At 42.0% G+C, this 24,603-nt stretch overlaps 1 protein-coding gene across 1 annotated transcript in view; it reads right to left on the bottom strand.

Moving 5' to 3' along the window:
* LOC126263380 (uncharacterized) overlaps positions 1-21,724 on the bottom strand; it is a 196,883-nt gene extending 175,159 nt beyond the window's left edge. The window contains exon 1 of the mRNA XM_049960472.1: positions 21,603-21,724. Coding sequence (XP_049816429.1) covers positions 21,603-21,691 — 89 coding nt within the window. The 5' untranslated portion in view covers positions 21,692-21,724. The remainder of the gene's footprint in view (positions 1-21,602) is intronic.
* Between the last annotated feature and the right edge of the window lie 2,879 nt (positions 21,725-24,603).

Here is a 24,603-nt window from a genome sequence, read left to right as displayed (position 1 = left end):
GTCTTTCAGCTTCCCCAACAGCAAAAACAGCATCAGATCTGGCGAACGGACCGGCCAAGGTACTAGTCTTCTTCGTCCATTCCGTCGATTTGGAGAAAAGACACGCAGTCTACATTAGTAAACTGTGGGCCGGACATCTATGTTGATACTACAGATTCCTCCTACTCTAAAGGAGAATGGAGAACAGGCGTAGAAGATGGTCCTTTACGAACAACGGGCCTATAAGGTGATGGTGCACTGTTCGACACCGCTATTCCACACTGGAACTCGACACTGTGTTCCTCGAACCACTCCATCACACTCCAGGCCTTTTCACATGGCGCATTATCTTGTTGCAAAATGGCACTGCCGTCGACAAACATGATCGTCATGAAGGGGTGTACGTAGTCTGCAACCAGTGTACAACACTCCTTGGCCATCATGGTGTCTTACATGAGCTCCGCTGGACCCAAGGATGCCCAAGTGAATGTTCTCCAGAGCATAATGAAACCGCCGCCAGCTCGTCTCCGTCCCGTAGTGCTGGTATCAAGGAGCTGTTCCCCTGGAAGACGACGGATTTACGCCCTCCCATCGGCATGATGAAGGTATCGGGGTTCAGCAGACCATGCAACGCTCTGCCAATGCGCAAACGTCCAGTACCGATGGACACGTGCCCATTTTAGTCGTAGTTCCCGATGTCGTGGTGTTCGCATTGACACATGCATGGGTCATCAGCTGCGGATGCCCATCGTTAGAAGCGTTCGGGGCAATGTGTGTTCAGACACACTTGTACTCTGCCCAACCTCGAAATCACTGTGTCATCCCCAGAATCGAACCCAGGATCAGTGTCTGCGAGAACACAAATCTGCACTGTAGAAGCAATTGTCCGCACGACAGAGATATGCACTTTGTAGTACATAACGGCTCGGGGGAAGTAACAACAAGCCATTTCCATAAGAAACTTGCCCAAGTAGGATGAGACGAATTTCCGTATCTACCCACCTACCCAAAAATGCTTACATCCTGAGAATGGGACCAATTTCGACATAGGTGACATTTAACTGAAATAATTAACTGTGACCATGTGGACTGCTTTTCGATTATTAATACTGTACACCTTTATTAAATCAGTTTCAGTTCCACATTCCACCATTATTCAAGTGAGCGTTGGAGAGAACTACCACCACCAACAATGTCACATGCCCTGACATCGTGACAGACGATGGAGAGGCTTGACATATTACCCAGGATAGTGGGCCAACCTATTGACATGAGGAACTTGACGCCGTCCTCTTTGTCCCCTTGCCTGATAAACCCTGACAATGAAAGCACCATTTACAACCAGTTTTCTAACCCCTATCTCGTAGATCAAGCACCACTGCACTTTGATATGGAGGCTAAACATGAAATCATCTTTATCTGTAGAGAATTTTGTTCTGCAGTTTTATCTGAGTGCTGAGAAAACTTCTAATTCTGCCTGGATAAAAGGTATGCTAGCAGTTGTGGACAAGGCACTTTTTAGAAGTACAAATGAAATAAAAAATTTCATGTTTGTTAACAGGGTTCGAATTTAATCTGATTTTTCCGCTTCATTCATGTTACTGCTTTTATTTAAATGTTGTTTATCGCCGGAGTCTGAGTTAAATGAAGTCGATGAGTTATGAAAGTAACATTTATTTTAACTTATAAACAATAATCTAAAAACAAATGAGATTGTTGTGTTCGTGAAACATTCTTTGAACGTTTAGTCCTAAGTTATGCCTTGCTCCTGCCACAGATCCTTGATCTCTTACTCTTCATATCCTATGACATATATTTGTAAAACATTGGCTGTTTCGTTTTGTATGTGGAGAACAGAGAAATACCACCAGGTCGTATGCGGCCATTTTTACCTGTCATCCGATTTCACGCCCATCCCCAGTCATAGGTGTGATTGGGATGTTTTGCAGTCACAGTAATTTTTGTCCAGGTAACAAGTGCTACGAGTACCAAGAACGATGTAAATTACTTCAGGTGTTAGAGAGAGATGCTGATATGTAACTCTGTGACCTTCACCCAGACTCTGCTCCTTGTGGTGAAACGTCGGTTGGTTCGGATTTAAGAGACTAAACAGAGAGCCACCAGTCCCTCTATCAAGAGAGAGTACATCTGGAATTAGCGACGACACCCAGAAATTTAAACAATTATCAAATCATCATCAGAGTGCTTCATAACGTTAACGTCGATTGCTGATTTAACATGAAGGAGTGCACCGCTTTGCACAGTTGACGGTGTTATTTATATTACGATGTGACAACGCCGGCTGCTGTGACCGAGCGGTTCTAGGCGCTTCAGTGTGGAACCGCGCTGCTGCTACGGGCGCAGGTTCGAATCCTGCCTCGGGCTTGGATGTGCGTAATGTCCTTAGATTAGTTAGGTTTAAGTAGTTCTAAGTCTCAGATGTTAAGTCCCATAGTTCTTAGAGCCATTCCAACCATTCGGTGTGACAACACTGACGACAAGTAATAAAACAACGAATTTGTCAATTTTTTATATTCGCGTAATATGATGCCGTAAATGCTTTTAAGAACCGAACTGATTGTTAAATAAAGAAATTTATCAGCAGCTTGAGGCGGTGATTACGACTTTTTTGAAGCATTTACCAGCTGTGGAGCACCATCTCCTGAAAATATACTGTAACGGAAGGACCTGTGATTCGAGAACCGATCATGATCGTTGGAATGCTATCTTTTCAAACAGTTTGCAAAGGACGTTGCTGAGGTTAATCGGTCGGTGGCTGTCAATGAACGTTGGGTTATTGCTTGGTTTGGCGATAAAACTGCCTCAATGCGGGGGAAACATCATCTAGCCAAATAGAGTAGATGGAGTCTTCGAGTAATGTACTTATATTTGATTATGATCATTTGAGTCTTATCAGGGCCTAGGGCCATATGACAAGCCAGGAGTCTGAAAGTTCCCAGTCGAAGGTTCATTATATAATTTGGCGTAGCAACAGATAAAGAATAGGGAGGGTGAAACGTCATCGGGACTGGCACTGATCTGCCCAGCGACCTCGATACGAACATTGGTCGTTACAGAGTTTTTTCACATTTCCCGGCTTCCCACTTCCATTCTCACCCCTTGGTGTAGTAGTCGTCCACAGTATTTTCATGTGTATATGCGTCATGTATGTACAATATTTGGCTGAAAATGCTGCAAACGTTCCTGAGTTAGGTTACTATGCCAATCCCTTTACACCCTCAAGCTAGGAGAAAGACGTGGTTCTTATTCCCACAGAAATTTTTTCATAGACTGTAAGTGATACGTTTACTAAATTTGGTTGAAATCGACCCAGCACAACGTATATAAACGCATACAGTGGGTTTTATAGAGATATTTTTCGCCCACTACAAACAGTATAAAACAAATAAAATAATAAACTAATTATTGTCCGCGTAAAATTTTCTACGGGTAGTTCAAAAAGTCTCTCTGCAGTGCCGTATGATTGTTAGCCGCGCGTGCCGTATGCCGCAGTGAATATACCGAAATGAAACTCAGTGACATACAAGTTATTAATTTATTGAATATTCATTTTTACTTACAAATTTTCACATTATATGTTGAAAATGTCCTCCCTGTTCTAGAACACACAATGAAATTAGTCTAATCATGTTACCAGACACAAGCTGGAACATTTCTTCTGTGACAGAAGCAGTGAAAGTAGATATTGCACTTTTCAATTCATGGATGGATTTTGGACGGTTTTTATAGACAATTGCTTTCGCTGCACCCCAGAAGAAAAAGTCAGGTGGTGTTAGGTCAGGCGATCGTGGAGGCCAAAGTCCCTGTGAAATTATGCCATCACCAAAAACATGAGCAAGCAGTAATATTGAAACGTGAGCTGTATGTGCGGTTGCACCATCTTGCTGAAAATAACCGTTCAGTATTTCACTTAACACAAGTTGTCCTATGAATGGATACAGAACGTCAGTGCAGTATCGTTATGCGTTTATTGTTTCGTTGGAAAATATGGGACCTACAATCCGACGTCTAGAAATTGCAATCCAAGCTCCTATTTTCACAGAATGAAGAGGTTCCTCATGAATACACAATGGATTTGCAGTACTCCACATACGAGAATTTTGCAAGTTCATGTACCCGGATAAATGAAACCACGCCTCATCAATGAAGAACGTATCGTTAAGAATATCGCTTCCATTTTGTTGAACGAAATTTTTGAACCATTGACAATAATGCAGTCTCTTGCCATGATCAATATTTTTCAGTTCTTGCACGACTGTCACTTTGTATGGGAAAAGTTCTAATTTTTTCCTTACAGCTGTGTGGGTCGTTCCGACACTAACATCGATTTCCTGGGCAAGTTTTCGTACGGATTTGTTCGGACTCATGGACATTTTATCGGAAATATCGAGTAGTTTATCCTCAGACAAAACGATAGGACGACCACTTCTCGGTGCATCTGTCACTGAACCCGTATTTCGAAATATGTTAATCAAATCTTGCACAGTATCGCGATGTGGGAGTGTTGTCTCCGGGAAAACTGAACTAAATGTTTGAAGAACTGGAACTGTGTATTTACCGCCAGCTTTGAACACTTGTTCGACTAAAAAACACACGTTCTTCAATGGTTAGCATTTTAACAGTGACAAAAAAGAAATAAACGAACATAGGAACTAAACTTAAACGTTCACGTCAACACGTGACGACATACACCAACGATACTACTGACGCTGGCTGAGATAAAGGGAACAGTGGAATGTTTGGAGAGACCACTTGAAGGGAAGTAACCCAGGCAGGCGGACAATCAGAAAAAAAAATTAAAAAAAATGGTTCCAATGGCTCTGAGCACTATGGGACTTAACATCTGAGGTCATCAGTCCCCTAGAAGTTAGAACTACTTAAACCTAACCAACCTAAGGACATCACACACATCCATGCCGAGGCAGGATTCGAACCTGCGACCGTAGCAGGCGCGCGGTTCCGGACTAAAGCGCCTAGAACCGCCAGGCCACCGCGGCCGGCGCGGACAATCATACGGCACGAGCGGCTAACCATCATATGGCACCGCGGAGAGACTTTTTGAACACCCCGTATGTAGTTAATACCACTGCGCGCAGATCGCGGATACTATCATAGGTAGCCAGCTTCCTACGCGGCGATAATATGAGAAATCACTGCAGTCAGACGGTGACACACAAGGCAGCAGCAGCATTCCTCGACGAATTCGAAAATACGCCACTTGCCGCTTCCGAAGAAAGGAGATGGGCTTTTCCTGCCGAGGTCCAGTTAACTTAGCTGACGTGATCCATCGAGTCGTGGACGTAGTCGGCACGGGAATTTTTATTGGCCCTTCCTGACGCGTATTTTTATCGGCGTCTAGCTGCCGCTTCTGTTCCGGCGCGACCAGCACGTGTGCCGGAATGTTGTTTACTGGCGACGAATGGTCCACGTGCCTAACGGCATAGAGCGGGCGGTCTTAATCTCCGGGCGCGTACATTGCTGAGAACATCTCACCGAGTATGATATATTGGGATGCTGGCGCTTTAGATGTAAAACCACGTATTTATGTTGCATTAAAGTCAGTTATTTACGGTCTGAAGTCATTATGACAGTCGGAAAATTAGGACACGGAGAAAAGCAGATCATAAGAAACAGATATACCACCATAGGAGATCAGGGTATCATAGATGACGTTCTTTAAGGCTGTAGGTCTTTCGAATCTTAGCTATCAGCAGTTTTATATCAAGACAAGCTAATTAGCTGGTGTTGGCTTGTTTCTTATTTTTCACTCATGCTAAGTCATGTGGACACCTAATCAGTCTGAAATAATTCCACACTTCAAAGGTTAAGCCGCCGTTTAACACCATATTTAGCATTGATTATGCCGTCAGTTGAGCGTGGAGGGCGGGTCGATAAATTTCTCAGAGTGTGCCACGTCCAGCTAAAGCCACTCACTGTTAACTAGATCCCAAAGAGTCACCGAACTGCGGGGATGTTCACTGCTATGTATCACCCACTGTTCGAAGTAGTCCCAGATTTTGTCTATGGGATTTAAGCTCTCCGAGGACCAACTTTGTTCTTTTCAGGGGGGGATTAATAGATTGTTCGCTGAGGTTCTTGACTGCGATTCCATGTACAGAAGAAAAGCAACCAAGTTTAGACCTACGCATTTCTGTCACTTTGACGTGGCAGTAATACTTCGATAGTCAACTGAAGCCCTGAAAATGAAGCTATTTTCCGCCATGTACGTTACTGAACAAAATATCCATTCTCTGTGTCGGTTTTGGCAAGAAGTCACTATGATTCCGGCTAAATGCAAGTCATCTTTGAGAAGCTTAGCTTCTTTTTATCTCTAGTATCATATAGGTTACTTACAGGTAGGTGTAAGCTGGCTGTTAAACGTTAAAGGACTTCACAAGTTTGAGGCAGCCAGTCACGCTGTGTCACAAAGCTCTATTTCGGGTCCTCTGTTGCTAATTTGTAATAACGCTCTTCCGTTTACAGTTGCAGAATATCACTTTTTCCCGGACGATTCATGTGTAGGAATAAAAATAGTTCTAGACTCCTAACTGAAGAAGTAACCAAAATGATCGAAAACGCCAACAGATGGTCAAGTATATTATTGAATTTTGGCAAGACACTGTACATACAGTTCAGTACTTCTCACAGGAGAAGCTACAGAAATAAGTTTCTCTAACAATAAAATACGATAAGTAGAAAGTCTTAAGTTCTTGAAATCATAAACAGATCATATCCTTAATTGGAAAATCCACTGCCTAGAATTAATGATGCACCTTAGTTGAGCTACCGTTGCGATACCGCTATAAGTAATTTAGAAACGGAAAAACTTAACTTTTTACTAATACGTCAAGCAATCGGTTTCGGGAAATTCAACTTAGAGAGAGAATATTTTCAGAAAACAGAGATCATTATGGGAATTACATTTGGTGCAAATTCTAAAATATCGTGCAGGGACCTTTTCAAAAAAACTTCGTATTTCTTTCACTTAATCGCAAATATAATTTCTCTGTTCTTAAAAAGAAAAAGCGAAATGTGTGGTTCTAACAGTAGAACCGAAACAAGTCTTCGTAAAAATGTTTTCAACTACCAATCTTCCAGTGCATACTAAATGTTATGTACGTAATGTGGTGGAGGACTGAATTAAAGTTAGTTGGGAAAATCCTCCTACTCCACTGATGGCAATCTTCACAGAAATTATTAAATTTAATGTTTCAGAATTTTTAAGAAATTCTCGATGGTTTAATATGCCACTCAGAGATAATCAAAGACTTTTACGAATAAAAATCCATCCACTGTCTGTATTTTGGGTTTTATTTCCAGTACCTTATTTCAAAGCGTAAAATCCAGTGTTTCCCAGATTCATACGAGATATTCCATTATCACATGTTGAAGCAATAGAACGCTCCTGTTATATACGCGTAAAAACTTATGAGCGCTAGCAAAAACTTATGAGCGCTATGAAATACAGCAAGGAGCCGCTGTCGCATGTTGAAATCCCTCTGGGCCACCAGCGAATGAGATTCTTGCAATATGCGGGCGTGTTACAGCGCTGTAATTGTTTTTACTAGAGCTCTTAACGTTTTACCTTTATATAACAACGTAAGTGCCAGTGGTGGTCCAAAGGGTAGAGCACTGGACTCCGCGTCCTTCGGGGACGCTCCGAGGTCCACACAGATAAAACAAAAGTTTTATCTACTGAATCTGTAGGGATGGATATTCCTAAAGAAGAAGAATTACAGCTTGGTATATCAAAATACTGCATGTTTGAATGGGACAAGCACAACAAGGGAGTACTGAAAATTTATGACTAACGACGGATTAAGATCCTACAGTTTTAAGTCGGCAAAATGTGAAAATATGCCACTCCCTAAAGAAAAGGCGTAGCTGGAGAATTGTCTGATTAACTCCAAAAAAGTGGAGGCCACTAGCAAACTCCATCAGTATATTCCGGGAGAGCTTATTACTCCCTTCTATGAGGATATCTGTGAGTGGTCAACTAAGGACGTAGAAGAAGCTGATTAAAAGGCATTACATCAAACATTATGAAGACAAATGTTGCACATAAATGTATTTTTTGTGAAAATATGGTAGAATGTCTTTTCGCAACACGTAACTACGAAGAAAAGTAACGTCTGTAATGTAGCAATTTTTTTGTGAAATAGATTTTTTAATTTTCCGATAGTTACGGCTTGCGGACTTACGAACTTTTAAAAACAACTGGTTCATATGTGTAATACCTAAATCTATGATCTGAATCCAATACCATCTGTGAAACGGATGAACGAATTTATTTATTTATTTTATTTATTATTATTATTATTATTATTATTATTATTATTATTATTAACATTTGGGCCTTACTGGCCATGCGATAAACAACAAGGGGCATTTTAACAATTTCCTTTTAGCTTTCTTTGTGCCCACGTTAGTTTCATTGTTTAAATTTTAGCTTCACTGCGAGTTTCGTAGAATTCCACAATATGTGTAGTTAGTTGGTTTCATTCTTTAAAGTACACATAGACTTTCAAAGCCTGCGTTTCTTCATATTCTAATAAATGGTGCTGTGGCTCTCAATTTCTCTATTCGTTCGGTCTGCATGCTACTTTTTCAGCAGAATTATGACCTCATTTTATCGTGTCCACTTTCCAATATCTCATTTGGATTTCTTCGGCGTCTTTCTGTTTAAAAATGAGTATTTCAGCCACACCATTTTGACGGCTGTGTTGTTGTGACTCATTTTTGTGTATTATGAGATGAAATTTTGTTACATTTAGAACTTTTTTATGAATAATAGCACATTTTCTACTCTGTGAAAATAAATTTCGTTGCCAGTCTTTTCCAGGCCAGTCTCCTGAAAGGTTTCGCCGAAATATCTTAAATGGGCTACTCACTCGATTTACCACTATTTACGCTTCAGATTTTTGAGTGCCAAGTTGTTGCTATCCATGTAATATTTTTCCCTTCTGTTTATTTCTTTTTGTGCTATTTGAATATCCTGACACAGAACCAGTAAATCCTATAAGAGAACCGAAAAGTTACTAAGACAGTTTCTTCAGTTGTTTCAATCTGTTTAGAGCAATGTTCCAAAATTTCTCCCCTGAATTTTTCCCAAGACTTTGATCCATTTCGTTTCTCGCTAGTAATTGTTCTGGTTTTATTTCATGATTTCGAGGAGACACTTACAGGCCACCCCGTCATAAGCGTTTCTGAACTTTACAAAGGTAGGAACCACTTTTATATGGTGTCTGAGAATTAGTTTCAAACCTGAACAGTATATGAATGGTATATTTTATTGTATCGGGCACTTAAATAAAATGTGTATCTTTGACATGTTTGCACATCTCACAGACGCTCGTGGGATTCGCGGAATGCGACTAACATGATATAACTCAAAAAAGGCTTGTTGCTCCCAGAGTAGTATTTTGCCAGATTCCTTCTCACGAGCAAAACGACCTTGGCTGGAGAACAGCACCTGTTGGCGAATCCGGATTCTTGTCGTCCGGAGTCTGGCCACTGGCCACTGCCCACTGGCGAGACAAGTGTCCTTCCTTGGCCGGTGGAGGGCAGGGCCGCGAGCGGAGCGGGGCAGGGCGCAGCGGTGGCAATTGGGAGCCGGCGGGAACCTGTTCTGGCCGGCCCAGGTGCGCTCCACTCTGCACGCACCGCGCCTCGGCAGCTGACCCACCCACTGCTGGACGCGCAGTGCGTCAGCTCGCGCAGACCACCGCAGCTCCGTCCACTCCGAGCGTTGCTGCCTCAGTGAGAGAACCGTGTGCCCCACAGGAAACCATCTTCCTTCACACCTTAAGAAGAGGCCATGTAGAGAAATTCTGGTTTAGGTCTTTCCACACTGACGAGCCAAAGAAACTGGTACAACTTCCTAATATGTAGGACACGCGTGACCACTCAAAAGTGCCGAGACACGACGTGGAATGCACTCGACTGATGTCTGAAGTAGTGCTGAAGCTAACTGACACCATGAATCCTGCAGAGCTATCCATAAATCCTCAAGAATACGAGGGACTGGAGATCTCCTCCGAACAGCGCGTTGCAATGCATCCCATATATGCTCAATGATGTTCTGTGTCTCGAGAGTTTGGTGGACAGCGGGTGTTTAATATCAGAATAGTGTTCGGGGATCCACGCTGTAGCAATTCTGGGCTTGTGGGGTGTCGCATTGTCCTGCTGAAATTGCCCAAGTCCGTCGGAATGCACAATCGACATGAATGGATGCAGGTGATCAGACAGGATGCTTACGTACGTGTCACCTGTGACAGTCGTATCTAAGACGTATCAGGAGTCCCATATCCCTCCAACTGTACGCGCCCCACACCATTACAGAGCCTGCACCATTTTGAACAGTCCCCAGCTGACATGAAGAGTCCATGGATTCATGAGGTTGTCTCCATACCCGTACACGTCCATCCGCTCGATACAATATGCAACGAGACACGTACAACCAGGCAACGTGTTTCCAGTCATCAACAATCCAATGTCGGTGTTACAGACTCAGACGAGGCGTAAAGTTGTGTGCCGTGCAGTCATCAAAGGTACACAAGTGGGCCCACGGCTCCGAAAGCCCATATCGATGATCTTTCGTTGAATGGTTCGCAAGCTGACACTTTTTGATGGCCCAGCATTGAAATCTGCAGCAATTAGCGAAAGGGTTGCACTTCTGTCACGGTGAACGGCTCTCTTCAGTCGTCGTTGGTCCCGTTCTTGCAGGATCTTCTTCCGGCCGCAGCGATGTCGGAGATTTGATGTTTTACCGGATTCCTGATATTCACGGTACACTCGTGAAATAGTCGTACGGGAACAATCCCACTTTATCGTTACCTCGGAGATGCTGTGTCCCATCAGTTGTGCGCCGACTATAACAGCACGTTCGAGCTCGCCTTAGTATTGATAACCAGCCACTTGCTCTAGAACTGCGCCGGACACTTGCGTGATGTACTACGAATTGCTTCCCCGAGCTGCTACCCTCAGTGCTGACATGTATTGTCAACCACTGCGACGTCTTGCAGACGCAGACCAAGAATAGCAAGAGGAACCCTGCGCTAAATGATACTACCTCACGATAACGCCCGACTGCATTCTGCTAGAGTGACGAAAACCGCTATGCAGAAGTTGCTTCGGAATGTATTCCACATCCACGTTTCTCACCTGATGTTTCGCCCTCAGATTTTCAGCTTTTTCGAACAGCCATTAGGGAACTTCCCTTCCGGAAGAAAATTCGCTCCGACCTTGTCTCGACGAGTTCTTCCCCTCAAAACCACGTGGTTTCTACAGTTTTGGAATCCAAAATTTATCACAGCGTTGGCATAAAGTTGTAAATAGTGAAGGAGAATACATTACTGATCGCTGTAGTCTTATCTGTATCTAATGCGTTTACTAAACTTATGGGAAAACGCTATTGATTTAGGGACAAATGCAATGGCAGCTGTTATCAGACGAATTTTTGTTATGTCTTTCACTCCCGACCCTTGACAGTAGGACAGAACGCTGTAGGACTTCACCTTTTGCAGCCAAATATCCCTTCTAGCTGGCAGTGGAGCAAAGGGGATCCCAACTGGCTTTGCAATCTTCGGGGTATTTCCACGTTCCAGCGTTAGCCTGACGACAAAGGGAGAGGCTGGAAAAGACAGGTGTGCGAAACTTAAGGTGAAAAGTAACTTTCGCATGAATCTCTCTTCCAAGTAATATAATTTGCTGTGATTTTGAACATAGATAGAAAGAACTGCTACAGTACAATACAGAAAGTAACTGAAATAAGAAAAAAACCGCAAGAGCGTGCTTTGCAATGTGTTGGCGTGCTGGCTGGCTACGAGGTTGCTAAGTAGTTCTTGTGGTAAGGCGTTCCATTCCTCCCATCAGCACCGTTGACCACTGCTGATAGTTATCGGTGCTTGTGGATAAGCTTCAGTACCTCTTACCAGAGCACCCCCTAGTTTCTTGACGGGATTTAAGTCGGGGGAATGGGTAGGCCCATCCATTCAACGAATACATTCTCGTTCCAAGAGCTCAAATGGTTCAAATCGCTCTGAGCACTATGGGACTCAACATCTGAGGTCATCAGTCCCCTAGACGTAGAACTACTTAAACCAAACTAACCTAAGGACATCACACACATCCATGCCCGAGGCAGGATTCGAACCTGCGACCGTAGCAGCAGCGCGGTTCCGGACTGAAGCGCCTAGAACCGCTCGGCCAAAACCGCCGGCTGCCAAGAGCTCCTCCACCTGCGCTGTTCCATGCGGTCAAGCCGTATGATCAATCAAGATGAAAGCAGCGCCGAATGCACACCACAATAGGTACAGATCGTAAAGGCCTACAGTGCCACAATGACGTTGATCAGTGTACCGTATTCAAAGATTCGGATGTCAGTACGCCCATGCAACATTACGCCTTCCAACACTATAACACCTGGACCATCAAAACGATCATGTTCCCGGAAGCATTACGTCTTACACCTCTTCTCATATCCAGCATTGTCGAATGTTATGTGGGAAGGCATAATGTTGCATGGGCGTCCTTACTTCCAAATCTTTGAACGCTCATCGTTCAAAACTATTATGACACAGTACTCATTTTCCTCCCCCCTCCAGGGGTGTCTTTTCAGGGATGCATGGATGCATTCGACCTTCATTTTAACGGTCGAAAGTGCGAGAGTGTATTTAGCAGCTTAGGTGAAACAGCTCTTGTAACGAGAGGATATTTGGTGAACGGAGTGGGCCACCCGTTGCCCCCACTTAAATCCCATCGACTGTGGGTGGGATGCGTTGCGGAGACGTACTGCACCACGTCGAAGTGCACCAACGACCACCCAGCAGGTGTCAACAGCGTATTTGGAGGAATGGAACACACTGCCACAAGAACTTCTTAACGACCTTGTGGCCAGCATGACGACATGTCGCACAGCATGCACTGCCGTCCGTGATGATCAGACACACTATTAAGAACCATGTAACGCCCATGGGACCATAATTATTGTCTTTGAATAAATGTGTCATTTCTGTTTGTCTCACTGCGTATTTCTTTCAGTTACCTTCTGTACTATACTGTGGGAGTTATTTCCAAGTGTAGTTCGAGATTCATCGAGGTTTCCTACTTGGTAGTGACGTAGTATCCGAAAGTTACTTTCCACATAAAGTTCTGCACACCAGAAGAATGGGACAATACTGTCAATCGTCCCCAAAAAAAAAAGTTGTGTGCGTGTGGATTCCATTGATGAAGTTCTTCACGCTCGTCTACCCTGTGCAGGCTCTTCCTTTCTGGGTAATTACTGCACCTTAAATTATTCGAACTTCGTTACTGTACTCAAGCCACAGTGTCCCTCCGCAGTTTTTGCCCACACAATTCTCTCCGTTACCGCATTGACAATTTCCTGATGCTTCAGGGTGAGTCCTACCAACAGATCCCTTCTGTAATCAACTTGCTTCATATATTTCTTCCCTCCCAAATCGATGCAGTACCTACTCATAAGTTGATCGACCTATCCATCCAATGTTTGATATTCTCTAGCAACACATTTCGAGAAGTTCTATCCTATTACTGTTCCAACTGCTTATCTCCCACGATTGGCTTCCACATGAGATCACACTCCGAAAAATTTACATTAGATGTTTCCCAATTACTTTTCCTTCACAATTGCCATCTTGCTCTTGCCAGTCTGCGTTTTATACCGTCTCTAATTCGGCGGTCGTCATTCACCTTGCTGCCCAAATAGGAGAACTGATCATCTACTTTTAGTGACTCATTTACTAAGCTAATTCCGTCAGCATCGACTGATGCGTCTAAATTCCATTTGTTCTATTTTACTCTGGCTGATTTTCATTCCAATGAGCTGGTCTCCGAAGTCCTTTCCCACCTCTTGGAGTTGATGCATCGAAGATTGCCACTGTGTTACGTGCTTTGAAAGGAAGCAGAAAATATGATTTCAAACCGCTTATAAGATGAATATAAATAAAAGAAAAACAAGGGTAATATGTAGTAAGCTGAACTCAGATGATACCAGAGGAAATAAATCAGGAAGTCACATACTGAAAGAAGTAGCTAAATTTTATTATCTGGACAGCAAAGTAGGTAGACTATGCCACAGATCGACTGAAGGGTGGATCGGTTTGTAGGGCACGGGCCGGCCGCTATGGCCGAGCGGTTCTAGGCGCTTCAGTCTGGAACGGAGCGACTACTACGGTCGCAGGTTCGAATCCTGCCTCGGGAAGAGATGTGTGTGATGTTAGGTTAGTTAGGTTTAAGTAGTTCTAAGTTCTAGGGGACTGATTACCTCGGATGTTAAGTCCCATAGTGCTCAGAGCCATTTTTGTAGGGCGCGGTGAGGCGTCTATGAATCGTAAATATGGTAATGGATACGCACTAGTTAAGCAGAGATGTAGGAGGCACAACATAAATTAAAGAGGGGAGCTGCACGGAACCAGTTTTCGGGCTGGAGACCAGAAGAAGAAACAACACTGTTTCATGTTCTTCCATCCGCTCACGGCGTAAACGAAACCACATCTGCCATCGGCAATAGGTTTTCTGTAAGTCTGCAACTTGCGCTACCCACAACATAAAAGACGTAATTACTTTCTTTTTAGTTTCGATGCGGGACATATGCGTAAGCGGTCACAACGCATTAATTCAGAACCATTTACTTGTGGACAATATACCCAGAAAAATAAAGGAGAGAATGTATGGTTCTCTGATTGCCTAGTATCGTTCATTAGCATAGGCGAAAGGGCAAGGAAGTTTAGCGATACAAACTCAACGCTGACGTAACACTGTGATCATTACGTATCTGGGGGTCAACATGGGAGCCGTGCGGCTGTACCACAGCCGTATCTCTGTGTGCGCCTCCGCAGAGGGCGTGACGAAGGAAATTAGAACGATGATTTGGGGTCTTCCTTACTGCTACCAGCTACAATGTGAGCGGGTGAGTATCAGGCAAGTTAGGATATAGGAATTTCACAATTTTAGACACTCCTTACTTCAATACAGCGAAGAAGGGTGCGTTGATGAAACTAAAGAACGGACTGGTCTGGTAAAAATATCGTTGTAGTTATTGAAGTCAAGTTTTCTATACAATGTACGAATGAAAAGGATGAAAAGCGATCACTATGTCTCGAAAAAACTGAGCAAATGATTCAGTGAGGAATTTGCTTTCAATGTAATAATTTCCTTAAAGTTGCGGTAAATTAAGTGAAACATCTCTGTTTTTCACGAACGAAGTACATGGAAGGATTACAGTAATTGCTCAACTTTCTCCCATGTTTCTTTCTGAGAAATATTGATATGATTATTTCATTTGAAACTATGTCGTGAAATTGAGTGTAACACCTTGTAAAAGAGGAAGAAAATAAGTACGTAAAAAAGGGCTACAAGTCGTTTACGTTCAGCTGTAGAGGTGTACCAAAAGCTGGTTGAACCAAAAAAATCCACATATATCTCATGACAGGTTCGCATCTGACACGATAAATAATACACATTTTGATTTTAAGAGGAATAATTAATTTGGTAACAAATTGTGGAACAAAAAGGCGCTAAGACTATGCCGAAAACAGTATGCGAGATCATTACTTTAGAATACTAAACGTACTGGGCTATTTGCAAATAATTTTACAGTCTTTGGGAACGGTTTTCCTCCCATTGAAACAAGGAAGAGCGTCTTGTTAACATTTGTCCGAAAATGTTTCGTGTTTTACTAACTACGTGAGAAATATTAGACTGGCACATTATCTTCGTGCCACTGTGAGTTTTTAAAAACTCTTTAACCACTTGATTGTGTCATAGGATGATATGAACCCTTCAAAACGTAGATTACAGCAACCTTTCAAGGACCTCCAAACATTGTCTAGTCTGTTCAAAGATCTCCACGCCGTCTCGAATATGCGTAACATACGTAATTTGAGTTTTCATGGATAAACAGACATGCAACTTTATCCACTGCGATTCAGTGGCCACTTAACTGGTAGTCTGGTACCTATCCCTATCTATATCTGGAGATCATTCAGTGTATCTGAATACTGGAACTAAATAAGCCAGAAACGCATTCCTTAGAAGAACGTCTATTATGCAAGGAATTCGCCACATACAATGATTTCCCAAGGCAAATGAAACAGACTAAAATTAGTAACTACGAATGTAATGGCACCTGGCCAAAGCCCATTTCATTTAGAATCACAATAAAAACGGCTGCGTTTCCACCATCCACTGCGATGCAGATTCAAGATAGATTAAATATTCTTAAATACAACATTACTTCTAACACAGCATCTCCTCTGCCGTATGTGCATCGATGTCCATCGTAGTAACACTGTACCGGCTAGTTCTCACGCACCCACACACTGGTCTATTGAAAGCAAGTTACGGCCATAGACACTGTGCTGGTACATCTAACCGCTTTCTTGCGGTTGTTTATATAAACACATTGTACAACGCCTGGTACTTTCGTGACGACTCGACAAAGTGAAGTGAGCGGCCTTTCAAGGTATAGATTATTTTTGCCTGCTTCTGCTGTGCGCGAAGGCGTTATCTTTTCTTTCATTTTTCATTTTGATGACCAGATGGAGACATCAGCTGATGTATTATTACGTGGTTAACTATTTATTCTCCGCTTTGAAATTAATTGCCGGCTGTGGTCGCCAGGCGGTTCTAGGCGCTACAGTCTGGAACCGCGCGACCACTACGGTCGCAGGTTCGAATCCTGCCTCGGCATGGATGTGTGTGATGTCCTTAGGTTAGTTAGGTTTAAGTAGCTCTAAGTTCTAGGGGACTGATGACCTCAGATGTTGAGTCCCATAGTGCTCAGAGCCATTTGAACCATTTTTTTAAAATTAATTCGAAACAACAATTTGATTACCCTTTCTTATCATAATTCATTTCGGAGCTCTGATATCAGCATCAGGCACCTAGTAGGTTCAAATGGTTCAAATGGCTCTGAGCACTATGGGACTCAACTGCTGAGGTCATTAGTCCCCTAGAACTTAGAACTAGTTAAACCTAACTAACCTAATGACATCACAAACATCCATGCCCGAGGCAGGATTCGAACCTGCGACCGTAGCGGTCTTGCGGTTCCAGACTGCAGCGCCTTTAACCGCACGGCCACTTCGGCCGGCACCTAGTAGGAAAATGCGAAATCAGCACACTCGTCTATATAAACGTTACTATAATTTGATCAATAAAGATTAGGAATGATGTGCGTATAATAGCATTAAGTCAGTCACCAAAATTACATTTTTTTTTGTCCAAGCCAATATTAAAGACGGAAACATAATAGCAAGGTATGTTGTTTTTCTTTAGCGTTCTGTTAAGGTGAATAATTTTTAGAGACTAATTATTTGCTTGTATATTAGAGTAGTTCGTTTTGCATCCAGTGATGATCCCTTGCAAATCAATTTTCTTTGTGTTATTACCACGTGACAGTGCACGGAAACACGATATAGAAAAGAGTCTAGCGCCACAAACTGCCAAATTGTACACCTGATTTGACATGTAGAGGTAATGTGAGAGCACCTGAAACTGCAGATGGTTCGGTACATCGAAATAAAGTACTCAACAGGATCACGGTTTTTTTTTCTTTTTGGTTGGTTAATATATGTAACTTTCTTATTTGGCATTACACTGAAGCCGGTATGGCTTCTTAATATATCATATGTATTTATTAAAACCATAAGTGTTCTCTTGTGGAGAGAAATAGAATGGTGAATCGTTGGCGATGATGCCATGTTTAAAAAACTGACGAATTTAAACAAACTAGTTTCGGTAGTCAGAAATGTTACCATGATATACACACAAGATAACTAGGGTCTCCCGAAACAGTTATCGAAAACAGTTTCAAAATTTCGATCACTTTTGAAATATTACATGGTCTACTGTAAAGGCCAAGGAAGAAAATAGCACACGGATTCCATTGTGCCTGGTGGGCTATCCGTCGTTAAGAAGTAATGATGTACTTCACAGCATACAATTATCTTCTAATAGCAATAAAAGCTGCAGCCGACGTTAAGTTGTAAAGCATGGATGTCATCGCAGTTTTAACGAACATTCCCAGAAAGCTATTTCCCCTTATGCGAGAAACACTTTTTTAATGAAACGTGGTATCTTCTTTTCTTCATATTATATATGAGAACTAACGCTTATCTATTATTGATAAAGTGTAAGATGTCCGAAAGTGTTCACCTTCAATGCCTATAAACGACTATTTATGTGGTGTCCTTCAAAAGTATCAATTTGTACCTTAAGGAAAAGTTTTTTCGAGTGTTTCCTTGGTTATCTGTCAGCTTACTTGTCCATCTACACAAGTTGCGTCGCAGCTACGGACTCTTGCATCCCATGAAAACTTTGGCGAACAAACGGAATGTTTTATTCGGAACGTAAGTATTCGCTGCAGTCGTCATAAATAAATTCGCCAGAAGCGAGGGATACAATCTGAGTTACGGTTGTGACGAACTATGGACTTTACCTGGTGGAATGACAGGCGATCACTCTGTATGACCTATTTGCCACAGCCTGTAGCGAAGGGAATTTAAAGATATATAGTACTTCAGTATTATTTAAGCAGATGTGGTACTAGCTCGGAAAGAATGCTGAATTTCTTTAGTTTTCTTTATTTAACAACATTAAATTCGTAGATAAAAAGTTATTTCAAGAACATTAGAAATTCTGGTTTGAATGGAACAATACAAAACACTTTTTTTTTTTTTTTTTTTTTTTTTAGAAAGACACGAAATCGTTTTCGATCCACTGAGCATATGATCACAGATTTACCGCTCCCGTCTGGTTAAGTACTGTACGTTGTCTGAGCGTTAGTTTCATGACAGGAAGGCTGATACTCGAGGTTTCTCGCATGTAAATGTATTTGAGAGCAGTCAGTTCGAATTTCACGATGTTCGACTGATTCGAGTGATTGACGCCGAATGTACGAAAAATATCTATGTATATTAACTGCGTACGCACTTTGTAAATGTCCATACTGGCCATATTGCGAAAGTAACTATCGTTTATCGAACAGGTCGTTGCGGCAATACGGATAAACCCTCATTCTTCACAAGACTCCACTATTAATCTGTTCATTATTTCATGCATCGAGCTATGCATATCACACCATCGATAAGAGCCTTCTGGGATGTGTAATGAGTTACTGTTTGAGTAAATAAGGGGATGCAGCAATCGGAAAATAATTACTTAGTAACAACTACACGATAATTGATGGGTAAATGTAATCTAGTAACTGTACAGAGGAGACTTTTAACAGGAAAAACTGGATGAGAATTATTCATTTATATTGTAAACCAGCCCCCTGAAATGCGGAGGTGGACATTCAGAACCCGGCATAGGTGGTTCACAGTGATAGGCTAGTGGGGGGGGGGGGGGGAGATCTGATCTGTAGCTCATAGCAGCATGATAGCTTGATAGCTTATGTAGTGTAGAAACAGATTGTTAACTGAGCACAAGTGCATCTTAGATAAGAATAAACAAGTGAATAGGCTGTTATCTAGTTTCAGGGATCATACATGGCAGTCACCTGATGTGACTTAGGGAAAGCATCGAAACCTTAATCGGTGATCTAAAAATGGCAGTTCTTTTTCCACTTGTCTATTTATTTACAATCGCGATATCAGCTATTGAGCCATTCTGAAGTAACAGCTGCAACAATGGAAGTTGATAAAAGACCATTAAAATTTCAAGAAAATCTTTTATTTTGAAAAATATGTAGGAGCTAATTTTTTCTGCGTTATACCACTTCCTACCTTACTGAAGTGCATCAATGCATATTCGTTCCTCCGAAGATATACGGAAAATTGGAGCAAAAACAAGGAGAATAGGGAGTAGATCTGATGAGGAATATACTGTACATATACAACTCGCGAAGTGCAGTAGTTTGATACAATTGGTATTTTACACAGGGCAGATGCAGCATTAAACTGTAATAGATGTTTTTTAACAATTTACTAACTGAAGATTTATATGTACATTGAAGACTGGCCGTAGCCCGAAACGCCTGTTTGAGCAAATACGTAAAAATGTGACTGTTTGATGTATTTCTTAAAATGCTGTGCAGGGACAACACTTCACTAAAAACCAGAAAATTACGCATAAGTACGTATTTTAGCATGGTACAACATCTACATCTGAACGTTACGTCTTACACATTACTTGAAATTATTTTCTGCAATAAGTTGAGTGAATTCGTTCTTAACGACTTCGTCTGACATAATCTCGTCGTATTTAATGAAGTGCTACGTCCTTTCGTACAGACAACGACGATTTCTGTTCTATGAAGCATATGAAGTATGATCGCGTGGTTGTCGCGGGAACTACGCCCTCAAAGGATTTATGCACTTTACTCTAAGGTAGGAAGTGGTACAACTTATTAAAATAAGATTTAACTTTTACAGATTTTTGGGAACAGCGTTTCCCTAAAACTGAAATGGTCGTTTAGCAATTTATGTTGTTACAGCTGCTACACGAGACTGTCACGGCAGCCGAAATCGTTACCGTAAGTAAGTAAACATGTTTAATAACAGTTCAAGCGGAAAAAGCTGTCATTTCTAAAATGTTAGAGAACTGTCGACGCAAATAAAAAGAAAATAAATTGAATGTATTCCGGCGATACAGGTTGATACAGTATGCATAGAATTTGTGATTCACCTCGTAATTGCGAATAAGGCCGAGAAAGGTTTTAGTGAGTTGGCATGGTCGAATGTCTATATATAGTACTCTGCTAACGCTGACTGCAAATACTTTATACATGCATATATCAACAGTTTAATAGGGGGGGGGGGGGGTAGGACGTCAAACGGGCCGACTTGGAGCAGGAGAGGCACATCAGGACATTTTAATTTCCACTGTCCATACTTTTACAAATAAATTCATAAAACTTTGTCAGCATGACCAGGAAGCATTCAGAATTCACACTCATAGCAGTGGAAGTTCGAGAACGTAACGAAGTAATTTTTTTTACATGTGAAATGTCATCATTTACTTCACTTACTAATGGCAGCATTTGTTGCTATAGGTACACTTTTCTTCATAAGTAAGAGAGATGGTTCGATGAATTTTGCACAGCATACAAACCATACTTAAAGGTGTATGAAACTCTAGAATTTTCCAAATCTATTAAAAACTGTGGTAAAAATTGAGGTAATTAACTACAAAATGTGTTTTTTCTAAACATGAAGTTTAAAATACAACAGATCATTCGTTTTTTTCATAAATTAAATAAATTCTAGAGTTTCAGACACCTGTAAGTATGGTATGTATGCTGTGCAAAATGCATCAAAGAATCTCTCTAACTTACAAAGAAAAGTGTACCTATAGCAACAAATGCAACCATTAGTAAGCGAAAAAATGATGAAATTTCACACGCAAAAAAAATTATTTTGTTATCAATGAGTGTGAATCCTGAATCCTTCCTGGAGATGCTGACAAAGTTTTATGAATTTATTTGTAAAAGTATAGGCACTGGAAATTAGATTGTCCTGTGATGCCTCTCCTGCTCCAAGTCGGCCCGTTTGACGTCCTACCCCCTTTCAGTCCCTGTTCTCAGATCGGGCTCGAAATTACGCAGTACTATATGAAACTGACTGCGGACCGAGACTTACAGGTGCGTGTGGAACGCCGCGTCGCCGCCTGCACCAGCGTCGCCGCCGTCCATTGGCACGGCGCCCCGTCGCGCCATGATGGCCCCCATGTCGAGGCGTCCTCCCCGACTGGTAGTCCTAACAAAGCGTCGCAGCAGCGGCCGTCTGCGTGGTGCAGAGACCGAGGCCTCGACTCGTTACGTCCCACTTCTCTTATCAGCGTTTTTTTCGTAGCCTCCTGTCTTATCAGGGACGTCGTGTTATTAATTATGACGTATGGCTTATTTTTGACATATGGCTTAACTTCATTAATGCTGGCTTATCTTCTGCTTTTACAGAATGACACTACGGCTCTTTTCGCCATTACCCTTTAGAAATGGGCAGCAACACAAGTAAAAAAAAAAAAAAGTGCTCCTGCTAGCTAAGAACTTCGTTACTTCTGAAACGGAGTGTTTCAGTTTTCCACGTGAACATACGTAAATTTACGTGAATTATTACTCTTCCCTAGGACCAAGAAGTGTGTAGAAACCCATATCCTACACCTTTCAGTCTTCTTCCGCAGTTCGAAATGGATTAAACTCATTTCAATACAAAATACGGTGCGCCAATAAACTCAGTGTATTACTCTGCTAGCATTCTAGAGGCACGACAAACCCTGTCAAAGGTATGAGTATTCCAATCTTGCACAACATTTACACTGTTTAATCTAGTTCCATGAACAAAATATTTAGCATGTGACCGCAACGAAAACATTGATTTGCAGAGGTTCACTGAAACTGTCAGTCGTGACAGGCTCAGTGCAGGCTGTGCGTAGAACAAGTTTCGTACAGACCATGTAAATGGCGTAGTTCATCCAGATAGAAAACGGCTGGTGCCACATCATCCAAAATGATCGTATAGGATTTGTTAATTGTAGTAACAGGAAACTAAAATAAAACGTCTTATGAATAGATAATCACACATCACCTTGTAATGACCCCACAGAAAATACCCTCTACCACGCACCAATTAATCATTGTCAATCAAACCATCCACATTCATTCACTTTTGAAAAGTATCTGATCTGATTTTCTCGTAATATGTGCGGCGACAACTCGTCGACGCCAAAGTATTTTCTAGTACGTTTATTCTTTGAAATAACAGAGACGCATATATGCATTCTCCATGGTTGTTAGAGTGGTAACTAGGACAGCTTCGGGAGTATCTGTTGCGGGATTGACGAGTTGCTGAGAGATACATATTCTGCTTTTCTTCTCGCTAGCGGTTTGTTTGAAGAGAAAAACACTGTAAAAGGAAAATAATTAAGACGTGGAATCACCGGAGATCTGGACATGTAATGGAGATGGATTTAATACACAATTTCCTTCATAAATAAGGTTTGTGACTTTTTGTTCCGGAGTGAATGAACGAATGAGTTTTTTCTGAACCATTTGATGATCACGTTGGCCCTGTAATTAGTGGGGAAGTTTCAGCTGTGTCGAAGAGAGCCTGCAATCACTGAGTCTGTGTTAAATCGTCCAAAATGGCTTCGTACACATCTGGAATTCGCAATCTTTCGTAAAAGGAACAAATTGTCCACACCATTGATTCTCCCGACTGAATACAGTGTTTAACAGTAATAATAAATGTAAAGATCTCTTAAAGCAAGCCAGCCGCTGATTACCAAGACGAAGGACTCCACCAAAGATCCTATTTGGCTGATTTCACGTAATGAAATATTATACTAAAAACTGTACATGGATAAAGGAGAGAAAGAGAGAGAGCGAATGAAAATAGAGATAATACTAATAATCCTCCATTAGTCTAACTTTTCGCCTGTCTTATCACGGATCAGCCAAGACACGGGAGGCCCTTACATTACTGTATAGATTTATGTGTGAAGGTGAAAGGGTCTTAAAGGCAACAGATACACGTCTATACAGACAAGACATTACACAAAGTTAGCGGCTAGCTGCATTCATCATCTGTTCTTAGATAAAGAGACGAGAACTTATTATTATCTTGTTAAAACCTGTAAGTAACGTCGAATACCCTTCAGCATTATTCTTGACCATTTTGTTTACAACCGCACTCACGTACCCTACACACCTGCAGTGCATGCGAAGGAATAACGAGGTAGCGATGGAACCTTTTTTTCCATTCAGTATGAAGGGAAGCAGAAGAAACTTCAGAACCAGACCTTTTCCTCGTATGGAAAATCCTGATGAGCTATCCCTCGTTCATATGCACACTAGTAATGAATAAAATACGCCCTTTTAGAGACACTCGCGTGCATTTTCACTTTTTTTTTACAGATCTCACTGTCCTAAGTTACTAACTAATGCGCAGTATGATTACCGTCTCTCTCTCTCTCTCTCTCTCTCTCTCTCTCTCTCTTTCTCTCTCTCTCTCTCTCTCTCAGGTGGATTAGCATTTACCCACGAAAGGCAAAGGTCCACGGTTCGAGTCCCAGTCAGACACACACACTGTTAATCTGTCAAGAAGTTTCACATCAGCGTACGCTCCGCTGCAGAGCGAAAAACTCATTCGAGGACCGCTTTGTGAACGTCCTCATTGTTTGAAAATCTGCGATTGCTACGAATCGTTTCCTCCATTGCTTGCCATCTGTGGTCGATGTTAATAGATACCCTTCCTTCCCCATGATCGCCACCCTCGTTTGTGCGGTCCTGTTCACATTCTTGGCACTATCTCTCTGCGGCTGGACGTGACATTCCATTTTAACCACATACCGCCTGAATTTCATGGTTAATCTGTGCGCAATTTGTACGTTTTGCTCACAAGAATCGTACCGTCTCTCGTAGTACAACTGTAGAGTAAGTTCCCAGTTCACACATCGTTCACTCCCACAGTGTTTACCGTACCGCAGCAGAACTAGGTATGCAGGAAAGCCGGAACACGTACTCCTTTCTGACGATGTGCCTCTCTTGTTGGTCTTTGCCTGAGATGACATGCGCAACTTACTTTATGAGGTCCCTTAGTACGAGAGGCAGACTGCTAGGACGAAAAGAAAATTACTTTGCTG

This window comes from Schistocerca nitens, chromosome 6 (assembly GCF_023898315.1).
Source record: "Schistocerca nitens isolate TAMUIC-IGC-003100 chromosome 6, iqSchNite1.1, whole genome shotgun sequence".
Classification (NCBI taxonomy): Eukaryota; Metazoa; Arthropoda; class Insecta; order Orthoptera; family Acrididae; genus Schistocerca; species Schistocerca nitens.
This window is presented reverse-complemented; position numbering and strand designations above follow the sequence as displayed.